This window comes from Cyprinus carpio, chromosome A13, assembly GCF_018340385.1.
Source record: "Cyprinus carpio isolate SPL01 chromosome A13, ASM1834038v1, whole genome shotgun sequence".
In the NCBI taxonomy this organism is placed as follows: domain Eukaryota; kingdom Metazoa; phylum Chordata; class Actinopteri; order Cypriniformes; family Cyprinidae; genus Cyprinus; species Cyprinus carpio.
The window spans coordinates 1,793,322-1,810,377 of NC_056584.1; the positions used below are offsets into that span (position 1 = coordinate 1,793,322).

Consider the following 17,056-nt stretch of genomic DNA (forward strand, 5'->3'; position numbering starts at 1 on the left):
CATACATATAATACAACAGAAATGATAAAAATCAAGAGTTGGTGTCAGACGAAATTACAATTTCTCAATGTTATGTTCTCAACTAACATTACTATATTGGCCTGTTGACCATCTAAGTGCATTATCTGCTTTCAGTCAATCTGAACTGTATCTTAATAGCTGACAATCATTGATGAGACCACAGCTTGTCTGAAGTTATATTGTTCATCTGTAGGTAGACAAGTAAATAGATAATATCAATTTACAACAGGAAAATGCATAAAAATATTCAAAGGAGTTTGGGTGTCACCTGGACTGACATATCCAAATTTCTCTCAACTGTTTATGTTCCCTTCAAACATAAACATTACTATATTTATGTTTGACCATCTAAGTGCATAATCTGCCTTTCAGGTCCATTGGAAGCTAGCTAATCTTAATAGCTGGACTATTCATTGATATGAGACCACAGCTTGTCTGAAAGAAGATACTGTCATCTGTAAGGGAAGACAAGTAAATAAAAATGGAAAAGACAAAGCAGCAGACAGAGACTTTTCCATCAAACAGAAAGACTGTCAGAAAATCACACAATGTTAGCTAGTCAGCCGTTTATCTAGCCATCGTTCAGTTCAGAATATGGAGGAAGACTCACCTTTCCCTGCGGCCCCAGTGGCCGTCTGGTCTAATGTTGCCCACGTGCCCGTCACCTGGAACCCGTTGTGGAAAGGTTGGGCATGGAAGGTAAAACGATTCAGCCTTCCAAAGCGCCACGCAGATAGTGGGGTTCATCTCTGGGGCTGACCATCACCATGCCCTGCCAAAAACACTCGTCACCTGCTGTCTGGAAACCATTAACATGTGCTCATAAGTGTAAACAATACATCCGGTTCACGTTTGAAGGAGCTCGTGTTTAAGATCTGGTTCCGTTTTCATGGGAGTCATCCACGCCTTTTTCGGAACTAATGACGAAACTCGAAGTCTACCGCGACCAGAGTAGCGGCCTGGACCGGCTCTCAGCCACCCTGCAAATCCGGAGCGGATTCTCTGGATACTGCACACCGCCAGCTCCCGAAACTTCCCCTCGTCTGTGGGTCCCACCACCCCAGCTGATCGGCACTCGCGGGCAGATCCCACTGCACACCGAGAACAGTCAGAGTTACACATAGTGCCTGTGTCTGTAATCGGCCGCCACAGACAAGAGGACGTACTGGATCAGAGTCCCACCATACTACTGTCCCACATCCTGGCACCGTGTAGATCTCATCACATCTACAGGATCACAAACCCACACAAACTCAGAACGAGACAGACAATGATCGACAACAACAAACAAAAAACATATTTTGCCTTAAGGGATGCACCTTAATATCAGAAGTCATCAGAACTTGAAGTTACCAGCTTTAAAACGCAAACATCGCTACGGCCGATATGCACGTACGCTAATCTGCCTTGCCGATGAGCCCAATAAAGGGCTGAGCTTTAGGAACTTTTCGCACCTGCATGGTGATTGATTCACTTTTTTTTGGAAGCACCATCCTACACCTTAACACTATTGCCACTTATATTAGATGGGTTTAGGTTACATTGTATTTTAGTGATTGATTTTATTACATGTTTCAAAGCTTTCAATGCACTCTCATTATGAGAAGAACTTTAATCAGGCATGTGATCAGCTAGAGACAAAACTGACCACGCCCCAGCACTCATTATTAAAAATATATATTTTAGCACATTAAAAGATATATCTTGAATTGTAAAAATACATACTGTCCTGTAAAAAAAAAAAAGCAGCATTTAATAATCATATATTGTATATTATAGTAAATATATAGAATTATTATTATTATTAAAGTACCTGCCTTAAGTTTTGGAAACTTAATTAGTTATTTAATGATTTTGAAATAACGATCTTCTGATCATCAAGGCTGAATTTATTTGATCAAAAAAAAAAAAAAGCTGAATTTATTACATATTCCAATGCAAAAAAAAGTGTTTCCATTTGAAACATTATAAAATGTATAGTTATTCCTGTGATGCAAATCAGGAACTTTTCTTCTCAGTACTCCAGTTTCCGGTACACATGATCTTTTAGAAAATCATTACAATAATTTGACTTCAAGAAACATTTATGATTATTACAATGTTGTGAAACAATTTTTGCTGCTTGTCATTATTTTTGTGGGAAAATGCTGATGCAATTTTATTCTTTCAGGACCTTTGTGATAAATTATCAAGTTTTAATGAAACAGCATTTATGTTGCATTTATCCAAATCTATTTAATTAAAGTGTTGAACTAGAGTGAATTTAGTTAACATAGGAAATCTTTTTCAATAGATGTCTTCACTAACACTTTTTTGTTCACGTTTCAATGCATTTATGGAATAAAATTATTAATCTTCTCTGCTCTTTTAAATCTTATACAAATGTTTGAGTGGTTATTATTGTCTCACAAAAATATGAAGCAGCAAAAACTGTTTACTAAACATTTTTAATAAAAATGGAGAAAAGGTTTCTCTTGGAGCAGCAATCTCAGCTTACGGAACTAGAGAGATGATTTTCTGGAAGCCAATCCATAGTGACAACCGATGTAAATTCTTTTGAAAACAGCAAACAGATTTTATAAACGTTTATAAATGAAGAAATGTTGCGTTCCCAAAATGCAAATTAAAAGCCGTCTTCAAACCAAGCAATCATGTTTAATAATGTGTATGTAGGTTCTAACAAAGGTATTTGGTTTGCGTAAAAGGATAAGCAAAATTCAAATTAATGTTGTTCATAATTCCTCCTCTTGCACAGTTTGGGGGGGGGGGGGGGGGGCGACGCAGTGTGTTGAGTTCCAAACAAAAGGCAAATATTCACTGGTATCAGCAGCTGGAGTTATCGTCCGAAATGAGTTGAAAAATACGAAATGAGTTGAAAAATAGCAGCAAAAGCTAATTTGAGATTTGCCTATCCGGTGTTTGTGTCGCATGCTGACAGGAATATGTGTGTCGAAAGAATAGATTGAAAAACTATCAAAGTGGAGAGGAGACCTGTGAACCTGTCTGCAGTGAATATAAACATCTTTTAAAAGAGGCTCTTTTTAATACAAAGTTTAGTTCACGTTTTGTCACGGTCTGTGTGTTTTCTTGACAGCACTCAAAGCCTAAACAATATATATAAACAATAATAAACTGGTCAAATTTGTTATAAAACGCAAAGTATTCACTAAAATGTTTAGTGGAACTGTGTAAAAGCAACTTTGTTTAACTGTTAGAAACTCTTGATTTGGTATTCTGGTCTCCACCCTTTTTCTCACTCACAAACATGCCAAACCCTTTAAGGAAACAATTCAAGACCTTTAATGAGGAATCATATAAGATTCCGTGTGAAGTGCACAGCTGTAACTGAAACGCTTTGTGAGCTGCTGAATGAGCTCCTCCTGCTCCTTGCTGTTGCTGAGGGGAGGCAGACTGTTAAAGACGACCTTCAGCAGATCCAGACTCTCTCCTGATACACTGGACAGGTGCGTGGTGAAGATGGGGGTGATGACTGCAGGAGTAAGCAGACGACAGATTCTGTGAGTTTAAAGCAGCAGTTTAAAGTCAAATCACGAGAACATCTCACAGCTATGTCTTCTTTATGTGGTTGCGGATGACCTGGGTGACTGCAAACTTCCTGGGGCCTAACGGCGTGTTCTGGGGCGGAACACCAGCAATGGGGCACCTTGTTGCCGCACGGCTGCTTGAGGATGCGCTCCAGCTGCGACGGTGCGCTCACCGTAGCCTTTGGTGCACAGGTACACTTTACTCACACAATGAAGCATGGGCACCTTCAGAGCATGGCCAGACACAGGTGCTCCCGCGTCGTCCGCGGAGAGACGAGCAAGGACACATGGAGGAAAGTGTGCGTTTAATAGGCAGCGAACGTGTTGTGTGGATACCAGAACAAGCTTCAGAGAACAAGCAACCAGGTAATACGTTTGTAACTCTGATCTGGTCAGTACTGCAAGTTTCACATTCTTTAAAATCATTAGTGCAATGGTAACGCCTACTGACTGACACAAACAATAGATGTTCCTGATCGAGGAACTGTCTTGACCAGGCCAAGGTGAAGTGACACCCACGTTATTCATCTCGTGAGAAGTACAGGAACCGTTTTGGAAAGCAGTATTATTAATATTTTGGTAGGGCGATCGTGTTCTCCTTCCCTTCGCCCAATCTATCTGCTCTTATTTCTTGACTCAACTACTGTCCCCAAACCAAAAACAACATCGTGGCATGTCAGCGTACGCTCCAGGACAAGAACGGCCACACCTCCTCTACACAATTTAGTCAAGATTTTTAAGCAAAAAATGTTGCAAACTATCACTCATGAAAACTAACTGGTCTGGTTAGGGAAATGATAGGGTTATTATATGGTTAATGGCAGCATGAAGATGCTTTACACCATGTTTGTGTCCACATTACACAGTGAAATCACTCAATCATAGGCAAAACTGAACATATTTGATGTTTAACACGCAGCTTTTGCCTTCTCAGATGTTACTTATGGACGACGGCACCCATTCACTGCAGAGCAAGTGATGCAATGCTACATTTCCTCCAAATCTGATGATAGAAACAAACTCATCTACATCTCGGATGGCCGATGGTGAGCACATTTTCAAGCTTATCGTTAAGCTTTTAGGTGAAATGTGTTCCTTTGAAGGGTAATGAAACCCGACAAATGGCTTGCGTACAGCTCTCTGCACCAGGAAGATGGAGTAAATTACAGGCCCTGCGGCCTGCAGTCACAACTAGACTGCCACGTCTCAAGTTTCCCTATACTTTCATTCAAGACCCGCTTTGGTCCAGGACCAGAGCAGCCCTGAGGTATTTTGGTGTTTGGAAGATTGAAGGATTGGGGGGGGGGGTGGGCACTTAAGAGTGTACATAAATTATATGCTAGGATTATTGAGTAGCCAGAGAACATCTGATTTATTGCTCCATGCCAAAAACATTATGAGGTTTATTTGTGTCACTAGACCTGCGTGACGTTGACATTTATTTGAACACCGCCACGTTATCTGAGATAAACAGCAGCACAATGTCAGACGTGCTGTAATGCTTAACGATGCCGGTGGTTGGCGTGCCCACGAGCATGGCAAAGTCTGGACAGTAGCATGTGTTAAGCCAAAGATGGTGGTCTTGAGATATTTGTGGTGGCCTGCCAGGTCTATGAAGGTGATTCATCTTTGAGCGGCACTCTTCACAGATTTCCTCCGCCGTTCGAGGACTCACTGTAGTTCACCACCTAGATTAAGAACAGACCTGATGATGATCCAGGGCTGCATGGACATTTAAACAGTTGAATCACAATTATCTGCTCCAAATTAAATCACTATTTAGTTTATCATTTAAAAATGTGTAACTTTAATCAGAAATTACTGCAATGGTCACATAAGCAAAATTAAAAGAAGGTAAACTTGCATGGTTGCTTTTAGATTTAGTAAACGACTGCATGAAAGGAAAAACAGACTGCCTGTATTAACACTTGTTTTATTTTATACTCCAGCTTACATGTTTAACTCTGTATTTTTCAAGCTCATGAGTGCTTTTTTCTGTAATGTAGAGCAGAGTGTGTGCGCATGCTTGCCAGGTTGGAAAGAGTAAGTAAACCAATGTGCAAAAAGGTCTGATTTAGGAAACAGGTCTGTTTGGGGGATTTAAACTCTTGACATCTGGCAACCCAAACCATGAACGCGCAACCATGAACACTCCAATGCAACATAACACAAAAGTCAAAGTAAAATAATATGTTGTCAGGATAAATAACCATCAGGCAAATATCAAAAAGGATTATGATTAATAACCGAGAGAAGCATAAATCTTAACTCATAGATTAAATGTGATTTATTTCTGCAGCCCTATGATAAATCCATAATACACCTTCAGGGTGAAGTTACGGCTGGCAGTATGTAAGTGTGGCAATTGACAGTAGAAAGGGTGTAAACCATGATACAACAGTAAATATATATTTGTGTGGGCTAGACAAGACTACTGCTGCAAAAACACAAATCGGGACACGTCCAGACAAGTGTCCAGACAGGCAAGAACTTGATATAAAAGGTGTTAGGCACATTTTGAGCTTAGTTTGTTTACAGTTTGGCAAGCAACAATGAAACTTGATCTTATCGTAGAAATGAACTGAGGTGTGATCACGGAAAGAGAACACTCTTTCCACTTTACGGGTTGTCTGAGGCACACAGTGCAGCAGTCCTCACCTCTTCCCTCTGCTGTCGAAGCCCAGGATCTCAATACTGATACTCGAGGTCCGTCCCGTCTGGATTTCATGGAGGTGTCTGAAGAGGTTTAGTCGGCTCTCCTCCTCTCCCGTTGTCCAGCTCTCCTTGTGTAAGCACACCAAGCAGAGTGGACTTCCCCGAGTCCACGTTACCCAGCACTGCTACCCGCAGGTCCAAGAACTGCAGACGGGTCACATGATGCCATTAACACACACCCGAGGCATCCAACACATCATGACACACTAAACACGCGATCGTCTTACCTGCTGATCATCTGGCACTTTTCCTGATGAGCACCTCAGCTATTCTGTGAGGCTCGGTCCGAGTCGTAATCCACCTCCCTCTCTGCTGAGAACCGTGATGTCTGCACCCACCCTGAACACACACACACACACACACACAGCATTCACACACGACTCTAAAACACGCGTCCCATTACCCTCAGCCAAGCTTCTCGTCAAAACAAGTACACTTCAGCAGACTTTAGAAGTTTGCTAATTACTGAAATACAGAATATACTTCAGCAGCAACGGAATATAAACTGACCCATCGTTTATATTTTGAATATGGTTAAAGTACTGTGGAATGTACTGACAAGGCATTTATGATAAACTAAAAAACAAAAAATACTTTAATGTAATTTCTATTGAAACATGCGTGTCATGTAGTTTAAATATATTTGTAATTACACATTCATAATGGTGGAATTTGCAATTAAGTACATTTAAATACATATCTTTTAATGAATAATAACATATTATGGTTACAATTAATACTAAGGACTTAAAATATGTTTTAGTATGTTACTCAATGCATCAAAATAAGTGCATTTCTTCAAAGCACAACAAAGATTGATAAAACAAAGATTTAAAATGTACTTTTTGAACATTACAAAGTGCACTTTTAAAAAATGTGTATTAAGTGCAGTTAAGAACAGTGTGTGCAAGTGTCTCTCTTTAAGTGTACTTTCAAGACCTTTTATTCATTAACGTGATCTAAAAAAAAAAAAAAAACACTTTTAAAAATACTTTTAATAATTGACGTACAATACAAATGCACCAATCAATACAATAGCAGTCGCATTATTTTTTTCACAATTTGTGCATTATTTTTTTAATATATATGCAGTACAAAAAACAGTACAACATGCATAAATATTTTACAAGGATATTATTATAACTGCATGAGAACTTCCTCTGTTTACTGTTTCGTGGTGAGTGTGACCTATGCACGCTCCTGACACGCTTCGTGAGATTCAGCTTGGATCTGACACATTTATGAGACAAAATGAGTGTGTGTGGTGTGTGTGTGTGTGTGTGTACTTCTCAGCCATCCTGCGCAGTGTTTTGAGAGAGGCCTTCATGTCTTCCTCTGTCAGGCCCACCACAGCCCGTTGTCCTCCACCCCGATCTGATACACGGCCTCGCCGCGGCCCGCCTGCAAGCGCCACTCCAAATTCATTCATCTGCGTGGACCATTGCTGCGAAGCGGGTACGGTACATTCTGCTGTATGAGGTTCCACCACTTCAGCTAAAACACACACACACACACACCCACTGAAGATAACACAACACAGTCTGGCTGAAGGTAGACATGGGAGTTGTTTTCATTGCGATTTGGGCCTCAGCAGTACGAACATAATGCAGTAATGATGGGTGTGTCAGCACTGTTTTGTTAAAGTGTATAAAAAGCTCTGCTAATCTACTGCTGCATACATTTACACAGACGCTCGGCTTGCTAGCTACTAACAATGCATTGTGGGTAACCTATGCATGCATAAAAAGCAATACAAAATATTATTGACCAGGTGTAACAAACACTGATGCACAGCCTCTCGCTCTGCTGTGGTTCGGTGACACATCTGGTAAAAATATGTAAATAAGGGGAGTTTACCTTGTACTCAATGTTTCCCTCTTCAGCCTGAAACACAAGACAGCACAGAGTTAATGCTGAACCCAGCTCAAAAACGTCACACAGTTCAGGATTCATGGAAGCACAAAGACAGAAGAGAATCAGTCTCTTACTGTACATGTCTTACTGCCTTAATTTGAGATGCACTTCCCTCACATTTTAAGTGCAGGTCAGATCAGTTAAAGCAAGCTCTGCTATTGCTAACTTCACAACGCGTCACAGTTTAAGCACAGACAGAATGAACAGGGCAGTGCTGAACACAAGCCCTGGGCATGATTCATTTGCTTTAACTAAAGTTGTAACAGTCTGGTTCAGCGAGTCCAGCTGAGGACTCCAGTAATCTCACTGAACCAGCGTTCATCACCTCTCTCTCTCTCTCTCTCTCTGACAGTCAAACACAGCTGCTGCGGTGAAACAACACAGACACAGTGATGATTCAACAGACTGGAGTTCACAGGAGCGGCCCAACCTCTCATCACACTCCTTTCCTCTCATCTTTATTGATGTCTGACGTCCACGTCTTGCTTTGTCTTTCTACAGAAGCTCTCCTTTATTTCCAGCCAAACAAAAGAGTGACAGCCATGAATTTCTCTCAAGCGTTCTGCAGTGTGAGATGCTATAATCCAACATAATTACATAATTATCACACATACAAGCAGTTTTATAAGTAAAGATCATGCTCCATGAATATATTTTGTAAATTCCCTACCGTAAATATATCAAAACATATTTTTTTATTAGTAATATGCATTGCTGAGAGCTTCATTTGGACAACTTTAAAGGCGATTTTCTCAATATTTAGATTTTTCTATACCCTCAGATTCTTTAATTTTCAAATATTGTCCTTTCCTAACAAACCATACATCAGTGGAAGCTTATTTATTCAGCTTTCAGATTATATATTTTCATCTGTCTTAATATTAGCACATATTTTCATACACCGATCAGGTGTGTTGACATTATAAGGGGTGTTATCAACATTTCTTCACGTTATGCTTAAAAACTTTATCACTGCATTTGCATTCACAACTCCTGAACTCTGAAAAATACAGAACTCATAATCTCGATAGAAGGAAACATTGTTGAATGCAGTATCGTTAAAGCGGAAGTGGGGCGACAGTTTAAAAGCAGACATATGTGTTTGTGCTCAGCTAAACAGAGCAGACTCACCTCTGGAGGTAGATAAGGCGGATTATTGCTTGCTTTTGGATATCTAGCGGAGCGGTTTTTTTGCACTTTTTTGCTTCCATTTTTGGCGTTTTTTTTTTCTGCCGGCGGATCCCGTTAGGAGAGCCGGACTTTTTGTGCGGCGCAGCGGCCCCGAAGAGCTCGGACAAACCGCGGTCCATCCCTGCCCAAACCCTGAAATAACAATGACCGGTCTGTCCTACGCCATTCACCCCGCTGCTTCAGAGAGACACAAACACACAGACAGGCGGCGAAGCATCCTAAATAAGCTCGAGCCGACGGGGCTCAACCCCCCACACAACAACAAACCAACGTCCGGTTCAAGTTTGCGGAAGTGCGTCATGCAAACTTTTCTGTTCATTACGTCAGGCTAAAGGGAATAAAATATAAAATATATTTTCTTGTACTGTATTGTATAACGTTATTGCTAATTGAAACGTTGTCATAAGAGTATATAGAATAGAATAGAATAGAATAGAATAGAATAGAACACTAGAAGTGGATCCACAACATTCTGAAGAAACAATACGGAAGTGTTGTTATAATCTGGCTGGTTGATGAATATTCATCATCTCGGCATATGCTGCAATCACCACGTAACCTTACACGAGTCACATAACACACCGTGAAACAAAACATTGCACTGCTTTTACATCAGTTTTGAAATTTGACACACTGAGTCAAAACTTTTTCTCTCGGGACATTTGACTTTCTATTTCCTTTGAAGACGAAATATATTTTTATACATGTCTACATGAGCATTTCTTTATTTAGCATGGTTACACTTTATTTGAAGGTGTCCTTGTTACAGTGGTAATTATACAATTAAGTAATGAGTAAATAATTAACTATTAACTACAAATGTTACTTAATTTTAGGGTTAGGATTAGGGTTTGGTTTAGGGGTTAATTGCATGTTATTATGCATAATTAATTGTTAATAATTAATTGTTATTAAAATGGTAAGTACATGTAACGTGTAACAAGGACACCTAAAAATACCATTTTAAGTGGACAATATAATTGTTACCATTTAGCTTTCTCTGAAATTTTTATAGCATTTTGTTGCATTTGAGAACCTTTGAAATTGTTCTAAAAATGGTAAAAATTGTGGACAGATGCCTAAGAGTATAATAATTAGGCCTATAATTAAAAACTGTGGAAGAAGAAGCCCCCTGGGGCAAGAAGACTCTCACACGTTTAATTTTCCTCTTGAGGAAAATAAATAACTAAATTTATTAATTAATAGGAAAATAAATGAATGAATAAATAAATAAATGACTTGGTAAAACAAATATAGTTATTTTTAATAGAAATCAATCCTGAATTTATTTTTTTTATTAGTTTTTTCCTTTATGTATTATTTTCTGTATTAATCTGTATCTATTTTTAAATGTATTTATTTATTCATGCATTTATTTATTTATTTATTTAATATTTGTGTATTCCCACATGTATTTATTTCCAGATTTATTTATTCATTTATTTCTTTTTACTCTTCTGTGTGTAACATGGAAATGAGCGAGGCGGTCCTTGTGGAGCTCCGGCAAAAGGCCCCTGGGGATGTCTTGCCCCAAAATATAAGCTCACTTGAAAATATTAAAGATAACGTGTTAAAGAGTGAGTGAGAATGAATAAGAGGTATTAGTTTTACCTTACCACCACCTCAGGATGAAATAGTCTGAGGGAAAAGTATTATGGGGGAAAGTGTGTGTGTGTGTGTGTGTGTGTGATATGTTCTTGTTTATTCTACATTGAGGGGACCAAAGGTCTCCACAAGGATAGTAAAACCTGAAATTTTTGACAATGTGGGTACCAATTATGGACTATGAAACTATGGACTCTCTTTTTTCTAGCATTTTAAATACAGTTGCTCCTTTACGCTTAAGGAAGATTAAGGAAAACAGTCTGACACCGTGGTGTAATGAGCACACTCGCACCCTAAAGAGAGCAGCCCGAAAATGGAGCGCAGCTGGAGGAAAACAAAACTAGAGGTATTTCGTATTGCTTGGAGGGAAAGTAACCTATCCTACAGGAAAGCATTAAAAAGTGCTAGATCTGATTACTTTTCATCTCTTTTAGAAGAAAACAAACATAACCCCAAGTATTTATTCAATACAGTGGCTAAATTAACGAAAAATAAAGCATCAACAGGTGTTGAGATTTCCCAACATCAAAGCAGGAATGACTTTATGAACTACTTTACTTCCAAGATCGATACTATTAGAGATACAATTGTAACCATGCAGTCGTCAGCTACAGTATCACATCAGACAGTGCACTATAGATCCCCTGAGGAACAGTTCCATTCATTCTCTACTATAGGAGAGGAAGAATTGTATAAAGTTGTTAAATCATCTAAACCAACAACATGTATGTTAGACCCTATTCCATCTAAGCTCCTATAAGAGGTGGTTTTTTAAGTAGTAGATCCTCTTCTGACTATTATTAATTCCTCATTGTTATTAGGATATGGTCCCCAACACCTTCAAACTGGCTGTTATTAAGCCTTTCATCAAAAACCCACAACTTGACCCCCAAAGAACTAGTTAATTATAGACCGATCTCGAATCTCCCTTTTCTGTCCAAGATACTAGAATAGGTATTATCCTCACAATTATATTCCTTCTTAGAGAAAAATGGTATCTGTGAGGGTTTCCAGTCAGGATTTAGACCGTATCATAGTACTGAGACTGCTCTCCTTAGAGTTACAAATGACCTGCTCTTATCATCTGATCATGGTTGTATCTCTCTATTAGTGCTATTGGATCTTAGTGCTGCTTTCGTGATTTTTGACAACACCATTCTTTTGTATAGACTAGAAAACTTTGTTGGCATTAGTGGAAGTGCATTAGCATGGTTTAAATCATACTTATATGACCGACATCAATTCGTAGCAGTGAATGAAGAGCTTTCATATCGATCACAAGTGCAGTATGGAGTACCTCAAGGCTCAGTACCAGGGCCGTTACTTTTCACGCTTTACATGTTACCCTTGGGAGATATCATCAGGAAACATGGTGTTAGCTTTCACTGTTATGCTGATGATACACAGCTCTATATTTCTTCGCAGCCCGGTGAAATATACTCATTTGAAAAACTAATGGAATGCATAGTCGATATTAAAAACCCTATGATGAGTAATTTCTTACTGCTAAATTCTGAAAAAACAGAGGTGTTAATTATAGGACCTAAAAACTCTCCATGTAATAACCTAGAACACTGTCTAAGACTTGATGGCTGCTCTGTCAATTCTTCGTCATCAGTTAGGAGGGTGTGCTATTTGATAGCAATCTTTCCTTAGAAAGCCACATTTCTAGCATTTGTAAAACTGCATTTTTCCATCTCAAAAATATATCTAAATTATGACCTATGCTCTCAATGTCAAATGCAGAAATGTTAATCCATGCGTTTATGACCTCAAGATTAGTTTATTGTAATGCTTTATTGGGTGGTTGTTCTGCACGCTTAATAAACAAACTCCAGCTGGTCCAAAATGCAGCAGCTAGAGTTCTTACTAGAACCAGGTAGTATGATCATATTAGCCCGGTCCTGTCAACACTGCACTGGCTCCCTATCAAACATCGTATAGATTTTAAAATCTTGCTTATTACTTATAAAGCCCTGAATGGTTTAGCACCTCAGTATTTGAACGAGCTCTTGTTACATTATAGTCCTCCACGTCCACTGCTTTCTCAAAATTCTGGCAATTTGATAATACCTAGAATATCAAAGTCAACTGCGGGCGGCAGATCCTTTTCCTATTTGGCGCCCTAAACTCTGGAATAACCTACTTAACATTGTTCAGGAGGTAGACACACTCTTGCAGTTTAAATCTAGATTTAAGACCCATCTCTTTAACCTGGCTTACACATAACATACTAATACACTTCTAACATTCAAATCCATTAAAGGATTTTTAGGCTGCATTAATCAGGACAATCGGAACTGGGAACACTTCCGATAACACCTGATGTACTTGCTACATCGTTAGAAGAATGGCATCTACGCTAATATTAGTCTGTTTCTCTCTTATTCCGAGGTCACCGTAGCCACCAGATCCAGTCTGTATACAGATCAGAGGGTCTCTACAGTCACCCGGATCCAGTACATATCCAGCTCAGATGGTGGATCAGCACCTAGAAAGAACCTATACAGCCCTGAAAGACATTGGAGACCAGGACAACTAGAGCCCCAGATACAGATCCCCTGTAAAGACCTTGTCTCAGACGACCACCGGGACAAGACCACAGAAACAGATGATTCTTCTGCACAATCTGACTTTGCTGCAGACTGTAATTAAACTGCTGGTTTCGTCTGGTCAGAGGAGAACTGGCCCCCCGACTGAGCCTGGTTTCTCCCAAGGTTTTTTCTCCATTCTGTCACCGATGGAGTTTTGGTTCCTTGCTGCTGTCGCCTCTGGCTTGCTTAGTTGGGGACACTTCATTTACAGCGATATCGTTGACTTGATTGCAAATGATTGCACAGATACTATTTAAACTGAACTGGGATGAATGACATCACTGAATCCAATGATGAATTGCCTTTAAAGCGCTATATAAATAAAGGTGACTTGACTTGACCAACTGCCAAGATGCATAATTTTTTACCAATTTGGTTAGATTTTGCAAAAATACAATTATTAAGATTAATTTGGCCTTTAGATAAAATGTTCTGTAAAAGTCAGATGCCCCCGGGCTTCTTGCCCCAGGTAGGGGGTCATTTTGCCCCAACAGTGGGGCAAGATGACCACATTTCATAATTGTAATTTTTGTGGCATTACAAGATTGTTCATTGTTTCCATTTGATTTTCATAATAGTATGATGGGTGATGCATAACGATCTTCTATGTGTATATGGAGATTGTTCATGGGATTCTTCTCCCATCAAAGTAAGTGATCACCAATCAAACAGCGCAACAGCGCCACCCGTCTGCGATAAGAGAAATAGGAAATATTTCACATTGACCAAGCAGAAAAATTATAAAAATTATTACAAGTTTGCTGACCTGATCAGTTATCTTAAAACAAACAAACAGAGTAATCCAGTAGTCAAGCAGTCACAGTCTGGACCTTGTTTTCTGTGCTTCCCTGTTCTCCCGCCTTGCTTTTGTTCATTGACCTATAGTTTCCATCTCCCCTTGATTTCATTAGTTAGTTCACCTGTGTCTTGTTAATTATCCTCATTTGGTCTGTGTACTTTTCAGTTCAGTTCTTTGTCAGTTATTATCGTTGAGTATGCTGCTTGTGCTGTGTGTCTATTGAATCTTCTTCATCTTGGGTTATTATTAAATGCTTACTGAATTATCTTTGTCTCCGTGCTCCTATCTCTCACAAGAGCGTGACACAAGCATCCCAGTGTCTGACTGTGCCCTCCACAGTATATACTGCCTTTACTGTGTTATTTCTACAGGCTTCAGTGATCATTACAAGTTACTTGAGTGCATTTACACTGCTAGAAATGACAAGGATTTATGCTGCTATTGTTAATTTTTGGAGGGCACTTTATTTGTGGTTTAAATTGCAGATATGGAAATGTGTAATGTGTTGTGAATGTACACAAACAGTGTTATAAACTGTATTGCCTTCATTTATTTCCATACATATTCAGACTGCAGTTCATGAAGCAGCAGAAATGCGAGTCTGTGTTTGTCTGGAGAGTGAGTGTGAGTCCGGAAGCGGACGGTTTTCCCTGAAGCTGGAATGTGCAGCTGGACTCTCAGCAGGGAATGTGCATGCAGTGAGAAGTGATTCCTCCCTTACAATTATCTGAAGATGGACAAATCACTCGGCCTGATCTTCCTGTTGATCTGTGTGGGGTTAGTGGGTCACATGACACACGCCGCTTTCATGGAGAAACTGGCAAACTCTAAGATCTGTGCAGACAAGGACTGTTCATGTGAGTTACACTATTCTTCACAGTACACAACTAATACTGCAATGACTTGGAAACAATATTAAGTTAGCTGTTAATTACTGTTGTCCAAAGCTATTTCTGTTTCATAGATGTTTGTAGCTTACATTTTGTTGTCTTAGTGACAGCTTACACCACACGTTGGTCAACTTGTTTTCAACAAACTGCATATATTCAGTTATTGTTTTATTTTGCTACCTCTATTATCTGTTCCTGTTCTTTGTTTATGAAGTCTGGTTTCTGCCTCACAGACGTGATTTCAATGGCTCAAGCTCTTGAAGACTATGTGGCTTCAGACTGCAGATACATCAACCTGAGACGTGGCCAGATGATCTATGTGTTTTCTAAACTCAAGCCTGCAGAGGGAGCCGGAGTCTTCTGGTCTGGAAGTGTGCGTGTCTTTACATTTGACATTCCTCTCAGCTGATCTGACTGCAAACCCCAGAAATCACAGCAGCAGCTTTGCTTTTCAGGTCTACGGTGAGCGCTATGTGTACCAGATGGGTGTGATTGGATATTTCCCCAGTAACTATGTCAATGAGACACATGTTTTTCAGAAGAAAACGGTTGAGATCCCAACCACTGTGAGTAGTTATCTACTGCTTTTCACATCATAGCCTACTTTTTAGTCTGATAATGCATATTTTGTTTTCTCTCTCTCTGTAGGGCATGGACTTCTTCTGTGCTTGAAGAAAGCAACTTACACTACCGTTTCGACTCTGAGGCCATTGTCCATAGCTCACAACAATATTCAAATAGGCCTAGTTTTGTCTTCAAAACTTATTTTAATCTACTTCCTAGTTTCTGTAAAGTAAAATAAGTCACTAAAATAATACTAATTAAAATAAGAGCTTAACTTTCTTTAGGGATCACACTCTTTATAACTTATTATTTTACACAACTTTTCCAGTCGTTTGTAATAAGAATAAAGGATTGAGGTTTTAAATTCATTGTTTCTCGCAATTTCTACATAAGAAAATTCTTTAGAGCTTGGCATAAGAAAAATTAATGCTCTTTATAAAAGTGCCCAAAACTTTTGTAATTAGCCTACCTCAAATATCAAGACATTCTTCAAAGGGAAAAGAAAAAAAAAGTTGAGGGAAAGAATTGAAATTTTAATTTGAGTTGTTTTAGCTTATTTTCAGGCAGTTTTGTCTTATTTCAAATCACTTTAAGCCATCTTGAGGCACATTTGGAGGTTCGCCCCAGACGCCGGTTGCTTTATGTAATCGTGGTTTTTTTTTTTTTTTTTTTTTACGCATTTCAACTAAATATTTTACTTTGCATCTGAAACTAGCTATGGGACTGTTGCCTTTCTGAACCTTTTCATTTGCTATATTGAGGATGAACTGAATGAGTTATACCTGTTTTTGAAAAATCATTAAGTATTTTATTATTTGGAGCAAATTTTAAATGAATAATGTGACTAAATGGCATTGCCTGGAATAGAAAAGTACCAGAAAGTATTTCCAGACTTGTATATTATGGTGTATCTTTTGGCTATATCTCTATGCACAGTAAACATTATGCGCTGAAACTCTGGAGTAGATCTGAATGACTTCTTTAGCAGGCTGCTTGTGTAAAGTACACAGAGCTTCAAAACTCTTCAGACTCATGTGACACATTTTATAAACTGAACCTACTGCTTCAGAATATTTCACACAAAAGACACATAAAAACAAATTCATCCTTATTTTTCTAAATGTTGACCATGTATTTGCATTTCAAGATATTCACTACTTCATTAGCTCGTAGAAGTCTGCGTGTAAATAAAGGTTGTTCCTGTGCGGATGTGGACGC

At 39.0% G+C, this 17,056-nt stretch overlaps 1 protein-coding gene and 1 pseudogene across 1 annotated transcript; one reads left to right on the forward strand and one right to left on the reverse strand.

The window, feature by feature from the left end:
* Nucleotides 1-867: 867 nt before the first annotated feature.
* LOC122147141 lies at nt 868-7,706 on the reverse strand (annotated as a pseudogene).
* A 7,317-nt stretch (nt 7,707-15,023) lies between these two features.
* Nucleotides 15,024-16,202, forward strand: LOC109091846 (otoraplin). Its single transcript, XM_019105630.2, has 4 exons — nt 15,024-15,241; nt 15,508-15,647; nt 15,730-15,840; nt 15,923-16,202. Exons 1-4 carry the CDS (start codon nt 15,118-15,120, stop codon nt 15,944-15,946), a joined length of 399 nt encoding a protein of 132 aa, XP_018961175.1. The 5' UTR covers nt 15,024-15,117; the 3' UTR covers nt 15,947-16,202.
* The last annotated feature ends 854 nt before the right edge of the window (nt 16,203-17,056 follow it).

Excerpts from the sequence above, each read along its gene's own strand:
- LOC109091846 (XM_019105630.2), top strand. The coding sequence starts at position 15,118 with ATGGACAAATCACTCGGCCTGATCTTCCTGTTGATCTGTGTGGGGTTA. Across the intron at positions 15,242-15,507 it reads TGCAGACAAGGACTGTTCAT|ACGTGATTTCAATGGCTCAA; the intron begins GTGAGTTACACT and ends TCTGCCTCACAG. Across the intron at positions 15,841-15,922 it reads CGGTTGAGATCCCAACCACT|GGCATGGACTTCTTCTGTGC; the intron begins GTGAGTAGTTAT and ends CTCTCTCTGTAG.